Source organism: Amphibalanus amphitrite, unplaced genomic scaffold (assembly GCF_019059575.1).
Source record: "Amphibalanus amphitrite isolate SeventyFive unplaced genomic scaffold, NRLGWU_Aamphi_draft 001111F_arrow, whole genome shotgun sequence".
Taxonomy (NCBI): Eukaryota; Metazoa; Arthropoda; class Thecostraca; order Balanomorpha; family Balanidae; genus Amphibalanus; species Amphibalanus amphitrite.
In genome coordinates, this window is record NW_024882605.1 from 145,964 (window position 1) to 161,398 (window position 15,435).

At 56.8% G+C, this 15,435-nt stretch overlaps 1 protein-coding gene and 1 long non-coding RNA gene across 3 annotated transcripts in view; one reads left to right on the forward strand and one right to left on the reverse strand.

Moving 5' to 3' along the window:
- Nucleotides 1–14,731, forward strand: part of LOC122370226 (cell surface glycoprotein 1-like) — a 47,559-nt gene extending 32,828 nt beyond the window's left edge. The window contains exons 3-10 of one of the 2 annotated variants that reach the window (XM_043345647.1): nucleotides 5,217–5,332; nucleotides 5,698–5,784; nucleotides 7,254–7,363; nucleotides 9,727–9,806; nucleotides 10,291–10,463; nucleotides 10,789–10,929; nucleotides 11,486–12,105; nucleotides 12,304–14,731. In XM_043345647.1, the coding sequence (XP_043201582.1) occupies nucleotides 5,217–5,332; nucleotides 5,698–5,784; nucleotides 7,254–7,363; nucleotides 9,727–9,806; nucleotides 10,291–10,463; nucleotides 10,789–10,929; nucleotides 11,486–12,105; nucleotides 12,304–13,923 (2,947 nt within the window). In that variant the 3' untranslated portion in view covers nucleotides 13,924–14,731. Of the gene's footprint in view, nucleotides 1–5,216; nucleotides 5,333–5,697; nucleotides 5,785–7,253; nucleotides 7,364–9,726; nucleotides 9,807–10,290; nucleotides 10,464–10,788; nucleotides 10,930–11,485 lie in introns of both variants that reach the window. The other variant, XM_043345646.1, reaches the window with a different exon arrangement.
- The window catches only part of LOC122370227, a 40,270-nt gene that overhangs the window by 23,698 nt on the left and 1,137 nt on the right, over nucleotides 1–15,435 (reverse strand). The window lies entirely within an intron of this gene.

The window sequence follows — 15,435 nt, forward strand, 5'->3', positions numbered from 1 at the left end:
ACATCGTTCATAAAGTGTAGCTGATAGTAGGTATGTAAAAAAAAGGTAAGTGAGTAACAACGCATTACAGTGCAGTTTTATGTCCAAAGATCTTACTTACGCCGTGCAAAGTCGTTATGCACAAGTATTGGTTACATATATACCTAATTGACATTGTTTCACACCGTCTCAGCCTTCACAATGTGGCGAGAGACGAGCTCTCTCTCGGCTCATCTCTCGCTCCCCGCGACGTCCCTCGCGCACTCGGTTTAACAGATCATTTTGCACGATGACATACTATGCCGACTATCGAATTCGAGTCCATCGAGTGGGAGGAGGTCGGCCGTCTTCTCTGTGTGACTGTGGGAGCACGTCTGGTGGCTCAGTTACTGTCAGTGCCCCGTGGCTGGACGATCCATGAGGCTGGCCGGGCGCCCTGGGCATGGTTACCGTAAGTGAATAATTATTAATTACGTGCTATTAATAATTAATAATTATTCATTAAGTTAATCCCGTCTGGGATTAACTTTTCGCAATCTTCTCTGATGATGACGAAGGCCATAAGGAAAGAATTGGAAAATTTACTTATCTCAGGAAGGACAGGCATGGTAGCGCTGTCCTACAACTGGCTGAAGGGCATAGTTCCTACGAGCGTTGAATCGGAACGAGTGTTTTCCACTGTCGGGAATATCGTCACAAAAGTGCGGTCGAGTCTCGGCGACGAAGTCGTTGATGCACTTTGCTTCCTCGAGTGCTACTACCGTAACAAGTGAATGTGACCAGGACATGCTGCTGGTCAGACGACCACAATCCATAGGCACGTCTACATACTGTATCCTGACTCGAAATATAAACAAGAAATACAATGATCAATGTCATTCATGCTCTTATATTTGTTCGGGGTGAAGGTGTATGCCTGGTATTGTGTTTATGATGGTAAGGATGCGCCGGGCTTCTCAAAAAAGTTAGACGGATTTCTTTTGCGAATAGAGGACCCCTAACAACATTTAAGCAAAATCAATGCACGTGGAAAAACGGAGAATTTTTCGTAGATTTATATGACACCATGATTTGAGCTTAAAAATGAAGCCGTGGTCTTAGAAAGTAAAAGCAAAACTCGTGAAATTATGCTTTCCCAGACTACGTCGGTCGGTTCGACACCACGGAAGATCCGCAAACACTTTAGGGCAAAGAGAGCAACATCTTGAAACAAAATTTTCCACATTTTTGACAAGTTTCTGGCTCGAGGAAGTGTTAACAATAGGTTCACGCAATTCAAGGAACACAGCGGCGGCCATAAACCCAATCAAAAGCTCACGGCGAACACCACTCGTGTGAGAGATGCGCTACTCAGACTGTCAATGGTCAGCGATATCGGGTGGCTCTGGCGACGTTTTGGAGGGTTCTGCAATTGCAGGATGAGCAGAGATCCGGAAACGCTTAAGATCCAATGGTTCCAGCAAGACGGTGCCCCGCCAATACCGCTAAAGAAAAACGGGAGGGGCTGTGGGAGCGTCTCGGGCGGCGCGTGATCTCGAGGTTCGAGACACGCCCGTGGTCGGCGAATTCTCCGAACGTAACCCCACCGGACTTTTTCCTATAGGACCACCTCAAGTCCCAGGTGTACCGAAACCACCCAAAAAGTTCCGAAGATCATAAGGATGCAGTGAAGTCAGCGGTGTGCCGTCTGCAGCTTTCCATGGGTCGTGCTGTAGCAGAGGTCGCGCTGCGCCGGGCTTAACTGCGCATCGAGCAAAAAGGGAATCATCTCGAATATTACCTCGGCGCGGCTCAGAAAGGCGACTGCCGAGGATCGAAATCCCCTCAAACGAAATGTCTTTGATGAGGCTTTTAGGTGATACCCAATTATGTTTTGTTACACTGATACACCCTTCAATACGTTAGTTATAAAATCGTCTAACTTTTTTGAGAAGCCCGGTACATACGATATTGCAAGAAAATTCTGCTTTGTAGACAGGTTAAAATAAAAACTGCTCAATCCCGGGATCCCGGGATATCCCGGGATTGCATTTCTAAAATCCCGGGATCCCGGGATTGCCAAAAAGTCCCGGGATTATCAGCCCTACTCAATAGTGGTAAACGCGGGCAAACGTATCGTTTCGCAGCGGATCGATGCGTTTCTCTTTTCCAAGTAAATCTCGCGTCCTACGCACTTCGTTATTTTTCACAGTAGAAACCGGTCATTCTTCATCCTGTTCCTTCTGCGCGTATCAAACCCAGCGTGAGATTCCTAAAACGAGCCATATTGGACTACACACACAGACTAAAAATCCCAGTGCAGTCGAGGATCAGATATAACACTCAGCCTGTCTGCAGAGCGCGTAATGCAGTTGTCAGCGCGGCGTGATCATTGCATGCGTGCCTGCACGCACAGGTAGTCGTTAGTATTGTTTTTGACGGCGGGGGATCGTCCCAACTACCGCCTCTTTTACGTGATACAGGTGTGCGTGTTATTTCTGAATGAATGCGACCCGGTTGTATCACGCAATTCGGGATGAAGCGACAACTAACCCAATGTTTGTGCTCGTGTTTGACCCATGACATTCGTCTCCCAGACTAACAACTAATCTAATAGACCAAACTAACACCATGCCTCTCATTTTCCAAGCGTACCGAAGGACTTCTACGATGACATGTTCACAACGGACGACGTAAGTGTTGCCTACTTCAAATCAGACCCGTTCGCGGGACGTGCGTCCCACTCTGACGCCGAGAGGAGTCCTCCTCACTCAGAATGGCGGATACAGGCCGACCAGTGGGCTCCTCAGATCCGAGCCGCCCCCGCCCCAGGCGTATACTGCATCCAGGAGCGCTCCCTGGACGGCGATTTGCGGTCGTCGCTGCCGGCGCAGCTCTCCATCGACGACCCGGAGGAGGTGGTGCACTTCCGGAGCAGCGCGGCGCCGCGTCGGCCGGCGCAGCCGCAGCGCCGTGCCCCGGCCGCCCCCGGTCAGCGCGGAGTGCTGCTGACGCCGGCGGCTCTCTCCGGAGACTGTTCGGCGCCGTGTCCGACCCACAAGATCCAGCGCCGACCGCCGACCGGGGAGCGCCAGTGCCGCCGCTCACTGAGGCTGACAATCCCCGTCCCCGCCTGGATGCCCCGAACTGAGGATATCAGAAAACGAGCCCGCGGCTGGCTCACCGGCGACTCACCGCCGGCTCCGACGGGAGCACCGGAGGCGGATCCGGAGACCGGTGCCAGAGACAAGAACGAACCCACCAACGGCTGGTTGGAGCGACTGCGGCAGGGTTTCGATCCTGCCGAGATGACTGCTCGCCTGCGACGGACTCTCAGCGGTGGAGGAGCCAAGACCGCACCGGAGACAGCGGACCCTCAGTCTCGCGCTGAGAACGGCACAGCCAACGGAGCTGCCAACGGATCAGCGGGAATTGGTGGTCGACTCGCCGCCCGACTCCGGCAGAGCCTGGACTTGGGACCGGGGACTGGGACAGACACGGGGGCGCCGGACGGACTGGCCGTCCGGCTGCGGCGCGGTCTGACCGGACTGGGCCGGCGGCGGAACAGCGAGCCATCGGCACCGGCAGCGGAGGAGAGCCGGCCGCGACTGCAGCGGGCGCTGCGGGAGAGTCTGCCGACGCTGAACCCGCAGCACCTGGCGGAGGTCGCCCGACGCTGGTATGATTGCCGTGGCTCCGTGAGCCCCCACACCAGCCCTGTGATGTATTCGCCGAGCTCGGCACCGTAACAGAGGCACCGTAGAGGTACATGCAACTGTAGTATGCTCATAGACACGACGGACCCTGCAATCACAGATTGTTTCCAACTTGTCGATAAAACCGATCGAGTCAGAGAAGCGCACCCAGGACCGATGCCGGTCGGCACCGCGGTCAGCTGCACACCGACCCCAGCAGAGAGTAATGGACTAATAACACCCCGCAGAAAATCGACATGACATCACCGCAGAGGTTGTGCAGTCAATGGTTGCTGACCATCCATTCCGTTGGCGACTTTCTCTCCATGGACGGGAGCGGCTTGGCAACACGGCACCTGTCGGTAGCAATAGCGGTGGGGAGAGTTGCAGAGAATGTCAGCAGGGGCAGAGCCCGCACATGCTAGTCCGCTACAGTAGAGGTCAATCAGTCAAATATCACTGCCTGCCGGGTCCAGTCGAGTCGCTGAGTCCATTGGGGAGTGTGTGGAGCCGTAGAGTCCTGGAGTCGGAGGGTGCACCAGATCACCGCATCCGGTCCCAGAGCCCTCGTACATTCCAGACCGCGGATTTTGCCCCAGGGCCAACTCACTGCAGCCAAGATAGCTCGGCCCGGCACAACAGGCTAGTCAAACTCGCAAAGATTTTCCACAGTAGGGCAGAGCAGACTAACTAGCGTAGCATTCAAGTAGCACATTAGTGTAATGCTGGTAGAATATTGCGTTGTTGTGGTTATTTTCTGCATGATTGCGCGTTTTCCAAGTAACGGCCGTCGTTGTAGCAAGTAGGTGGAGGCAAAGTGGTGTTGTGGGCGCTCGGATCGCCATGTTTCGTCGTTTAAACCTGGCTAGTGGACAGTCACTCCAGACTGCAGCTGACCCAGTGGTGAATGAGCCCCGAGTGCTGCGCCCTCTAACCATTCAGTGGTCGCCCATTGCACTGGAGGTATTTAATAACGTAACTGGACCCCACAATAGCTCTGGCCCTGAGAGCCGGTTGCAAAATATTGCACAGGCGTGAGCGGCTCAATCGGGGCTCACACTGTAAATCGGAACGGTGCGGTTAGTGAATTTGTGAACGGCGACCGCCGATTGGTGCTGTTGAGAGACGGCGCAAACATTGGCCCCTCTGTTCACCGTCTTCACCGTCTCTGTCATTATCTGAATTCTTGGCGTTATCTGAATCCTCATACCCAGCGTTTTGTCATTCGATAATAGCTTCAGAGTGCTGTTGAGCTTTATCGGCAGCATCTTGAACCCCCGCTCCTCAGGAGTAAACAGGAAGTCCTCAGGTCTCAGGTCGTTCCCGGAGGCTGAACGGCCTTGAGGGCGCAATTTACTGCCATTCAAATCGTTGACCTGTGAACTCCCAACGCTTGTCGATCCCGGGCTGTTATTCACATTCGAAATATACCTCTTGCTCACCTCTCACCCTTGTTCGTCATCTCAGGACCGACTATGTACCGTAGCGCTGTTCCAGTGACTGTGGCGCCTCCACGCATCACTTACTCGACTGTGTGCTGACGGTGCTGCCATCTGTGCGCAGGGGCGAGAAGTACTACCCGGGCGGTCGCGAGGGCAACACCAAACAGCGCTGGCTGTGCTGGGCCGGCATCTTGGCCGTCATCCTCGCCGTCCTCGTCTTCATCGTGCTGCTCTCCAGTAAGTATAAGCTATGCTCTTCTGAAACTTGCTTCCGAACTGGTTGCCTCAATGTCTTGGCTGCTGACTGCTAAGCCGCGCAGTACGCACTTGCTGACAATACAGCTCGCAAAGGAGTAGTCTCGATACTGCTGAACATCCAGTTCTAATAACATTCACATTAGAACATAAATTCCACCGCCTTTAAATGCCTCAGCCAGGTTAAATGTTGTGCAAGAAATAGCATAGCAAATAAATGTGGATGCGGGAATATGATCGTCGATTTCCACTGTTTTCGTACGTTTGTCTTTTTGTACCAATATGTCTTCCAGCTAGTAGAGCATGCCCCACCCGTCTCACTCTGTGACGCTCTTCTGTGTTCGCAGCTGGCACATTCAGCGGCGACGATGATTCGGCGGCTGACCTGCAGAAGAACCAACCACTGGCCTCCCTCGAACCTGTCGAAAACCCTGGTAAGTTCGACCGACCGCCGCCAGGGTGCCCTGGTATCGCCACCCGCCGCCAGATGTCAGGCCAGGTCCTTCATCATCCGTCTGCACCCCTCTGGCTCCGCGGACGTATCAGAGCTACAACGGCGTTACTTTCTTGTGAAATTCAGTCGCTTGCCAACAGGATTTGCATGGTAACCACAAAAGAACATCCCCCACAGCTCGACTCGAATGAATGGGCGCATCTCGCATACCACGTGTGCAGCTCAATTCATAACACACCCAGTCACCTTTTTCTTACGGGTCGCTGAATTCAGTTCAGCAGCCAGTCCACATTCTTTTCTCAGTTGCCCAACGGCCACCAGACATGTCGTAAATCGTCTGCAGCGCCCGGCCGGGCATTATGAAAGTCGTGGGGGCGTGTGGGATGAATGGGCGGGCGTGGCCTCGGGTGGGCTGGTGCAGACGCCACGATAACATTACTGGGCCGCTATAGCTGTGATAGAGGCAACTATTGCGTCACTGTATTGGCAGAAGCAAACGGATGATCACGAGCCATCAGTTAGAAACAATCAAATAATCCTTGAAGGCCGCTCCGCTTTGCATCCCGCTCTCAGCTCTAGGGGCGATGAACGAGTGGTAAAGTAATCTTGGATGGACCAAGGCGATTATATGAAAAGCAACAATGAACTTTTGTCTGAACTAGTTTCCCCAGCCAGCAAATGTCAAAGTTGGTTGGAAAACCACCACTATTTAAAGAAAAGAAGTAATGTCTCATGCCCAAACTTCAGCCTCACCCGCCCACCGCATCAGAATCCTTATTGCCAATGACCCAGCCTAGTCCTCCCCAAATAACGCTACCTACATTACCTATATCCCCATGTTGCGCCAAGTCTAGACGGCAGTTTGTTATTTCCCACGCACCAGGCAGTGTCCGAATATTCCTGTCTGGCCGGCATTATCCCCCACGCCTCCAGTGTCCCAATTCACCCCTGTCTGGACGGCGGCCGCTATCCTCACGTGTCGTGCGGCCGCCGGCGTCGCGCCGCTGACCTTTCCTGACCGGCCCCCATCAGTGCAGCGGCGAGCGCCGGCCGTCCCACGCCGCCGGACTGACCTTCGGTGACCCTGTCCGCCGCGCCGGCCTGTCCGGCCCTCCCGGCGCGCCCTGAGAGGTGCGGCGCCGCGAGAGGTGACCCCCGCCGGGACACTGGGACACCCCAGCGCCGGCTGAGTGCGACGGCGGACACAGTGGGAAATGGACGCTTTCAGACTGTTCGTAACGGTAGATTACCCTCGTCTGTCTTGTTAGCTGGAATGAAGACGGTTAATTGTGAGACTCACCGTTTCCTTGTCAATGGAAGTCGGGAAATACGAGTGTTTCACGCTGCCCATGTTTACCAAGCCGACTACTTACCTAATTACATGCACAATTCGCATTTTCCATCTACCTTAGCCGGTCACTGAGCTGATTGTATGTGTGTGCATTTCAGTTGCCAACGCCTTCTCTGGATTACTACGACTAGACACCGAGTTTACTGACGCCTTGGAAGACCCCGGCTCGAAGGAGTACAAAAAGCTGGCCCGAGACATCGAGCGAGAGGTAAGTACCGCTACCGGTCGAACAGAGTGGTTGGATAGTGGGGCGGATGGGCAGCCAAGAGGCCGCTTGGTTGTGTGTGTGTGTGTGGATGGCTTAGAGGTTCAATTCAACAGCCAGCCAGATGATGGGTAGGTGGTTGGCCGGCTGTCTGACTGGTTAAATTGAATAATGAATAAACATCAATTGGTAAAGGATAAGTTGAGTGGTTAGGCGTTGGTTTATTGGTTGACGGGTTAGGACTGGAGCCGGTTTGATTGGCTGCAAAGGTTGATAAGTTCATTGAGCGGGTAGGCAGCTGGCTGGTCAGTTTATTCGTAGGATGTTAAACGGTTATATGGCAGGCCACCCGACCTCCCCGCTCTCATCTCCTACCCGCCGCGGCAGCACAGCCGGTCAGCCGGAATGAGGATACATCGCTGCGCTGATGTGCCACTTGGCCCGGCCGCCGGGAAGCGGCCAATGACACGAAACCCGCCGAGCACTCCGGTCTGCACCACCAAATGTCTGGCCAGGGTAACGGGCTGAGCCCGACGCAGACACAGACAGGCGATGGATCTATTTACCAAGTCAGCACAAGTTTTTGCATGACTGCATATAAACGTCACGACAAAATGTTCCAGATGCCGGGAATGATAAGGTTGCAAATAGTATGGGTAAAACTTGACGATGCCACTTGCGGTAACATTTTGCGGGTGGATTTTCCTCCAGAAGCTGTTTCGCAACCCCGGAAAATAATCGAAATATTTCATCATTTTTGTGGCCAGTCTTGTAAGTGCTCTGCGATGTTTCTTCTGCACGACTGCTCAGAGATATTCGATGTAGCGGTAGCATTCCCAACTAAACATCTGGAATGTTTGCAGCAGTCTTGGTGTCGTCTAATGACATCCTGGTTGATAAACTGATAGCGACTTTCAATGTCATCACTCGTTCATAACAAACATGACGAGCATTAGAAGTGCATATGAAACACATTGCAGCAACTGAACACCGGCTCAAAGGTTTAAGTTCGTTTGGAGAGGCCGGAAAGCCGTCGTGTGCTTCCGCGAACAAACTTCCCCGCCTCATATGTCGCCAACCTGTGGCATACAGGAAGGAACAAACTCGTTCACAGGTCGGTTCACCACGAGCCAGTCAGATCAAACACGACACACAAGTCCGCAGTCGCCGTCGGAAACTTTCCAAACGTCTCCGGCAACTTCCCGGTGCTGTCCTTCCGGGTTGCCGCCGGAAGCCTTTATACCGGCTATAACGAGTTCACTGCACAGCGGGGTGTTATGTAAATGGCAGAGTCGGCCGCGCTCTTCCGTCGGGCTGACGCCCTGCCATGCCGGTGCGTCGCGAGCATGCTAAGTGAGATGAGAGCCGACCCGAGAGTAGCAGACCACTCGGGACATCCGCTGAGCGATCAACTGCGCCATTCAGCTTACAGGTACCGCGTCGCATATCCACTTACTCGACGGAAACGGCGCGGTAAGTCATCCGGAAGAGGATACAGCTAATAGCAAGGGTTATTTTGTACTCGCGAGACAAAAAATGCTACTAAAAAAGTTATCAAAGAGGATGTTAGATCCGAGATCAGTGCTATTAGCTTTACATGTATGGTGATTGGGGGCGTTATATCGGCAAATCCGCTATTGCATCGCATGCTATTTCTCCCGGTAGACCCCCATGCAACGTAATATCCAAACCACACGTACCCTTTCATCAACCCGAAGCCTCCGCCCCGTCGTGCCCCCGGTTTGCAGCTCGCTGGCGGACGTGGCGCAGCTCCGTCGGGTCCAGGGCACGCCCGCTGCGGCCTCGGCCGCCGCTGAGCACTCCCCGGTGCCTCCGTCCTACGTCACACAGCCAAGGCCGGGGGTGCCGCCCGGCCCAGCACGGCGCGGGCACGGCGCGGGCACGGCGCCGCTCGGTCCGTCGGGCACGTACCCATCGGTGGCCGGCGGCGCGGCCGGGCCGGGTCCGTCGGCCGCCGACGCCCACACTCCGACCCGTGACGCCATTGGTGACGTGAGAGGCGTCCAAACGCGGCGCCTGAATGGATGCCGAGCCCGACGCGCGGCCGGCGCTGATGGTTCGACACCATCTCTGGAGGGATTGCTGATGAGTTCCGGCAGAATGGATATTCCCGGTGGTGGTGTTTATTTGTTTCCAATGCAATAGGTCACCCGATTCCGCCAGGACCAGGTATATGTGACCAACTCTGCATTTCTGTCTGGGTGACGCCTGTGCCTCCCCCACGCCTTCCGGGCAGACGGCTGCAAATCCCGGAGCCAAACACCGGCCGTCTGACAATAATCCACGCCGACCCCGAGTGTTGGGAGCGAGCCGTCTAACCCCCTCTCTCCTCGCTCTGCCCTCAGATGGACATCGCCTACTCAGTCGGCCAGTGGCCCGAGGGCACTGACCTCGGACGGATCACTACCAGGGTCACCGGCTTCACGTGAGTATCGAGGCCTCTCCCCGCATCTGCAGCCTCTCTCCGGCGAGCGCCGCGCGCTGCAGCCGTGCACATCTCGCTGTGTGTTGTTCATCTGTCGGCGGGCTATGGGGCGCCGGTGGGTGAGCTATGAGATATCTGTCCGCGACCTATGAGGCATGTGGCCGGTCAATCGACGGTGCAGGCCGGCCCGCGTCACGGTCGCCGGAAGTTTACGACAGCCGTACATAAAATTCCCGCCGTGCAAGGCTTGATTTTCCAGACGGAAATGCAGTCGCGGCGCGCTGCAATTCATCGCGCACTGGATGGCCACGCCCGCCGGTCGACAGACGGCTGGATGCCCCCCGGTGACGGCCGTTCTCAGAAACAATCCTGTTTTGTAGCGCGCGGAGCCGGCTCGTCTGGAAGTGTACGTGTCGCCGGCTGTCCAGACGGCCGTCGGATCGCTCCAGACGCCCCCCGCTGACCCGTCCCCGCCCCTCTCCAGGGAGGGCAGCGTGGTGGCCGCCTATGACCTGGTGACCGAGCTGGAACCGGCGCAGGGCTCTGCCGAGGATGTCAGCGAGCGGCTGCAGCGGCGCGTCGCCGAGTTCTTCAGCCCTGAGTCGGGCGAGTCGGAGAGCAGTCTCAACGTCCAGGTGGTCGAGAGCGCCGTCAGACGTGAGTGTTCGGCTGGACGAGTCAGCGGGCGATGTAGCCTGATTCTGACTTTGAATATGGACCTGGCCATGCACTCATACATATGCGCGTTGATTCACTGCTGGCGCTGACTAGAGGGTATAGAAGTAAGAGCGGCAACTCAAGTTTTCAAAGTTAACGTATCAAAATGCAGCAAAAATATCGTAGTAGCGTAATTGCAGAGTGCTGTGGAGTTAACGATGATATCAACAGAATGGCGCAGTGCAGCAGAATACTCCGTCGAATATCTAGCTGACATGCATGCGAGTGGTAACTTTCCACTGTAACGGTGTCGCCCTTTCCTCAGCGATGGAGGATAAGTGCGTCACCGAGAACAACATGGGCTGCTCACACGAGTGCATGTTCTCCAAGAACCTGATGACGTTCACCTGCTCGTGCCCCGAGGGCATGGAGCTGGGTCAGGACGACAAGACCTGCCACGGCCCCGGTGAGTGTCATCCCGCCGCGCGAGGTGCATGCAAATGCCAGTCACGTTTCGCCTGTCACGCTCCGACACTTCCTGTTTCCGTTGCAGAAATACGGCCGCTGAATTTATTTTCAGTTCGATGGCGTGCTCGATAGCCCTGAAGACTGATCACCGGGCTCATTTCCGTTCGACCCTGGTATCGCGGCAGTAATAATGTCGAGCCGAGTCGGCTATATTTGACGCACGTATCGCATACACGGTGCCCCCCTCACCCCTCCCGCTACCCGCCGGCGGCGTCGTGCGTTCCCAGAACGGCCTCCCACCGGAAGCGCCTTTTGCGCATCGACCTCCGCCGCACCCAGCAACCAGAATCACAGCCGGGTACTTGGTTTGAAAAGTGACGGCTTTGCCGGTACGGAAATGCTTATTGCATTGACCTCAGTTCAAATTACATTGCATATTTCGCAATTCGCAGTAGGCATTGGCGTTAAGTGTGCGGCGCGTTGCTGGTTATGTCGGTCTCATCGCACGGCTGCCCCGGTGCTCTCTGCTAACGCCTGCCCTCGGTGTGTTTCAGAGCCGGAGCTGGAGCCTGTGCTGCACAAGGAGTCCACCTTCGAGGCAGACAAGGAGTGGAAGAACGACCACCACGAGCATGGCCACCCGGATCACGACCACGAGCACGACCACGACCACGGCCACGGCCACGACGCCCACGCTGAGCCCGAGCCAGAGACGACTGCTGAGCCCGAGCCGGAGCCTGAGGCCACTGCTGAGCCTGAGCCGGAGCCCGAGACGAGCGCTGGTCATGACCATGATCACGACCATCATGATCATCACGATGCTCACATGGACCACGCTGATCATATGGAAACCACGGCGGAGCCTGAGCCGGAGCCCGAGACAAGCGCTGGCCACGAGCACGATCACGATCACGCACACGACCACGACGTTCACGCTGAGCCCGAGCCTGAGTCTACTGCTGAGCCGGAGCCGGAGCCTGAGGCAACTGCTGAGCCGGAGCCCGAGCCCGAGACAAGCGCTGGCCATGAGCACGATCACGATCACGCACACGACCACGACGCTCACACTGAGCCCGAGCCTGAGTCTACTGCTGAGCCGGAGCCGGAGCCTGAGGCAACTGCTGAGCCGGAGCCAGAGCCCGAAACTACTGCTGAGCCGGAGCCGGAGCCTGAGGCCACTGCTGAGCCAGAGCCTGAGGTAAAGGCGGCTAACCATATGCATGACCATCATGAGGAGCATATGGAGCATATGGATCACGTGGACGCTACAGCGGAGCCGGAGCCTGAAGCCACTGCTGAACCGGAGCCAGAGCCTGAGGCCACCGCTGAGCCTGAGCCAGAGCCCAAGGCCACTGCTGAGCCAGAGCCCGAGGCCACTGCTGAGCCAGAGCCTGAGGCAAAGGCGGCTGACCATATGCATGACCATCATGAGGAGCATATGGAGCATATGGATCACGTGGACGCTACAGCGGAGCCGGAGCCTGAAGCCACTGCTGAACCGGAGCCAGAGCCAGAGGCCACCGCTGAGCCTGAGCCTGAGGCAACTGCTGAGCCTGAGCCGGAGCCCGAGACAACTGCTGAGCCCGAGCCAGAGCCGGCCGTTTCCGCAGAGCCTGACATGGAGCATGAACTGACCCTGAAGGAGAAGCTGGCGCTCGGAGAACAAATGGGCATCGAGCCAGAGTGGGAGAACGAGGCGTTCGACGCGGCCGGCCCAGTCACCACACCAGGCCCCGAGCAAGAGATGAACGAGGTGCCGGAAGATCCCGTCAACCCGCCGTCGCTGGCCGATGACGAGATGCACCACGGTGTCGTAGACACCAACGCAGAGTGGCTACCCGTAACGGAGAAGACGGCCGACCGGCAAGGTAAGCTGCTGGAGGTTGAGGGCAGCGGCGCTGAGGAGAGCATGATGATGGACGAGGAGGCTGTCGCCGAGCCGGAGCCTTCCGCCGAACATGAGCCTTCTGCCGAGCATGAGCCTTCCGCCGAGCCGGAGCCTTCTGCTGAGCCGGAACCTTCTGTTGAACCGGAACCTTCTGCTGATCATGAGGCTTCTGCTGACCATGAACCGTCTGCCGAGCCGGAACCTTCTGCTGATCATGAGGCTTCTGCTGACCATGAACCTTCTGCCGAGCCGGAGCCTTCTGCCGAGCCGGAGCCTTCTGCTGATCATGAGGCTTCCGCTGAGCCGAAGCCTTCTGCTGAGTCGAAGCCTTCTGCTGAGCAGCAGCCCTCAGCTGATCACGAACCTTCTGCCGAGCCGGAACCTTCTGCTGATCATGAGGCTTCCGCTGAGCCGGAGCCTTCTGCTGACCATGAGCCTTCTGCCGAGCCGGAACCCTCTGCTGATCATGAGGCTTCTGCTGACCATGAACCTTCTACCGAGCCGGAGCCTTCTGCCGAACATGAGCCTTCTGTCGAACCGGAACCTTCGGCTGAGCCGGAGCCTTCTGCTGATTCTGTCGAACATGAGCCTTCTGCTGAGCCGGAGCCTTCTTCTGAGCCGGAGCCTTCTGCTGACCATGAGCCCTCTGCCGAGCCGGAGCCTTCCGCTGACCATGAAGCTTCTGCTGATCATGAGCCTTCTGCTGAGCATGACTCGTCCTCCGAAGCCCCTGTGGTAAAGCCTGTCCCCGAAGTTGAGGTGGCCACTGAGCCTGAAACCTCCCCCGAGCCCGAGGTGGCGGACAAGTCTGAGGTCGCGACTGAGCCCGAAGTCGTTGCTGAGTCTGAGGCTGCCCCTGAGGCCGCCTCTGAGCCTGATGTTACCCCTGAGGCCAAGGTCTCGACAGAGCCTGAAGCCGCTCCTGAGGCTGAAGTCTCGGCTGAGCCTGCAATCACCCCTGTGGACAAGGTCTCGACGGAGCCTGAGGTGGCCGCCGAGCCGGAGTCGCAGGCGGCAGAGGAGCCGGCGGCGTCAGAGACGCCAGCAGCTGGAGCCGAGGCGCCGGCGTCGGCCGCCGAGCAGGCGCGGCGGAGGCGCCGGTAGTGGTGCTAAGCCGTGGCAGCGGACACCATGTGATACAAGTGAAAGGGAACGAGCGGCAGAGGGAGCCGGCGCGCCAGTAGCGGGCAGCGGCCGGAGAGCGTCTGCCGGCGCCGCTCGCACGGGTCACTCGCCCCAGCGCCGTTCAGTGAATGGTGTTTCCTGACGGACTTTCAGTCCGACCCACCGGAGGCCCGCTTCGCAGAACGCGAGCCTTCACTACCGGCCAGCGCGACAGGGCTCCGAGGGAGAGAGTGGGGCGCGCTGACCATACAGGGAGGGACTGGCATAACTAGTGCGGAGAATCGCAGTCGCATAACGAAAGATTAGTCGACAGTTCCAGGGGGCAGGGCGGGACGCTCGAGAACGAAAATCGACGGGGAGGGGTGGGGTGAACGAGGCGTTCTCATTTGTATGTCTGGAACGCCAGCGCGAGGGAGGGGGCCGGGTTCTATGAAAGCTCACAGGGGATCCAGTGGGCGTGGGACGCACTGGCGCCAAGTGCAGACCCACCAAACTTAGCGTGTGTCATGGAGTGTTCGGGTCGAGTCGAACTGGGGACTCTCGCGGATGGTTCTTATCCGTCCGAGATGCGGTGCAGTCCGCTTCGTACGCCTTACGAGTTTCGGTGTGCCAGTCAGAATGAGACCTGTATGTGTGTGCGAATGTGTGGGCCATGGGTCCAGTGTACCGCGCGAGTGTCAGAACAATGAAACATGTGTATTCTTCCCTTATGTAGAACTGACCGAGTCAATGTGATTGTACATATGCTGACACTAGCTAGGACGATATCAATACAAGTACATTTCGAGCCAATTTTTAAACAGCGCCGCCTTTGTGCTGCTGCTTATAGTCACGTGTCACGTTGTTCCCCGACTTGGCGGCGGCCGTTCTGTGAGCGCCCCACGCACGTGACTCGCGGCTCACTTCCGCGAGTGGTGACACATGTGCGCGTCGGCCGAGCCCTCGCGCCCCGCGGCGGAAGTGTCTCCCGCTGGCTGATACAGCTCGTTGCGGGCTAATTGACGGCTATCAGCGGGCTGTCGCCAGCGGCGGACGGAGGGCAGGGCCGACTGAGAACGCCTGAGAGCGAGACGGGCCAGACTTTCGGGCACAAAGCGGGGCAGTATACACTTCCAACTGCGGCGGAGCAGGGTAGACTTATCACCGCTTTATGTATAGGGGCAGATCAGGAATAGACGCAGCAACTGATATTGCGGCTGCGAAAGACTTATGCAGTGTGCAGATACGATCGGTCGACCGTGGAATACACGCCTGCTGAAATAAGACACTGGGCGGAGACATCTCTGAATAGCACACGGTTCAACGTACACCGTACAACGCAAAATGCACTTGCACATATCTACTACAGTCAGTGGGTACCCGCACCCGCCGCCACCCGATACTGATCAATGAGGCACTGCCATGTAATCGGTCAAGGGGTCAGTGGCAGCGGAACACCTTCAATTAAGGGGGGGGGGCACTGCCGACTTTTGGTCCCATTCTTTCCATGCA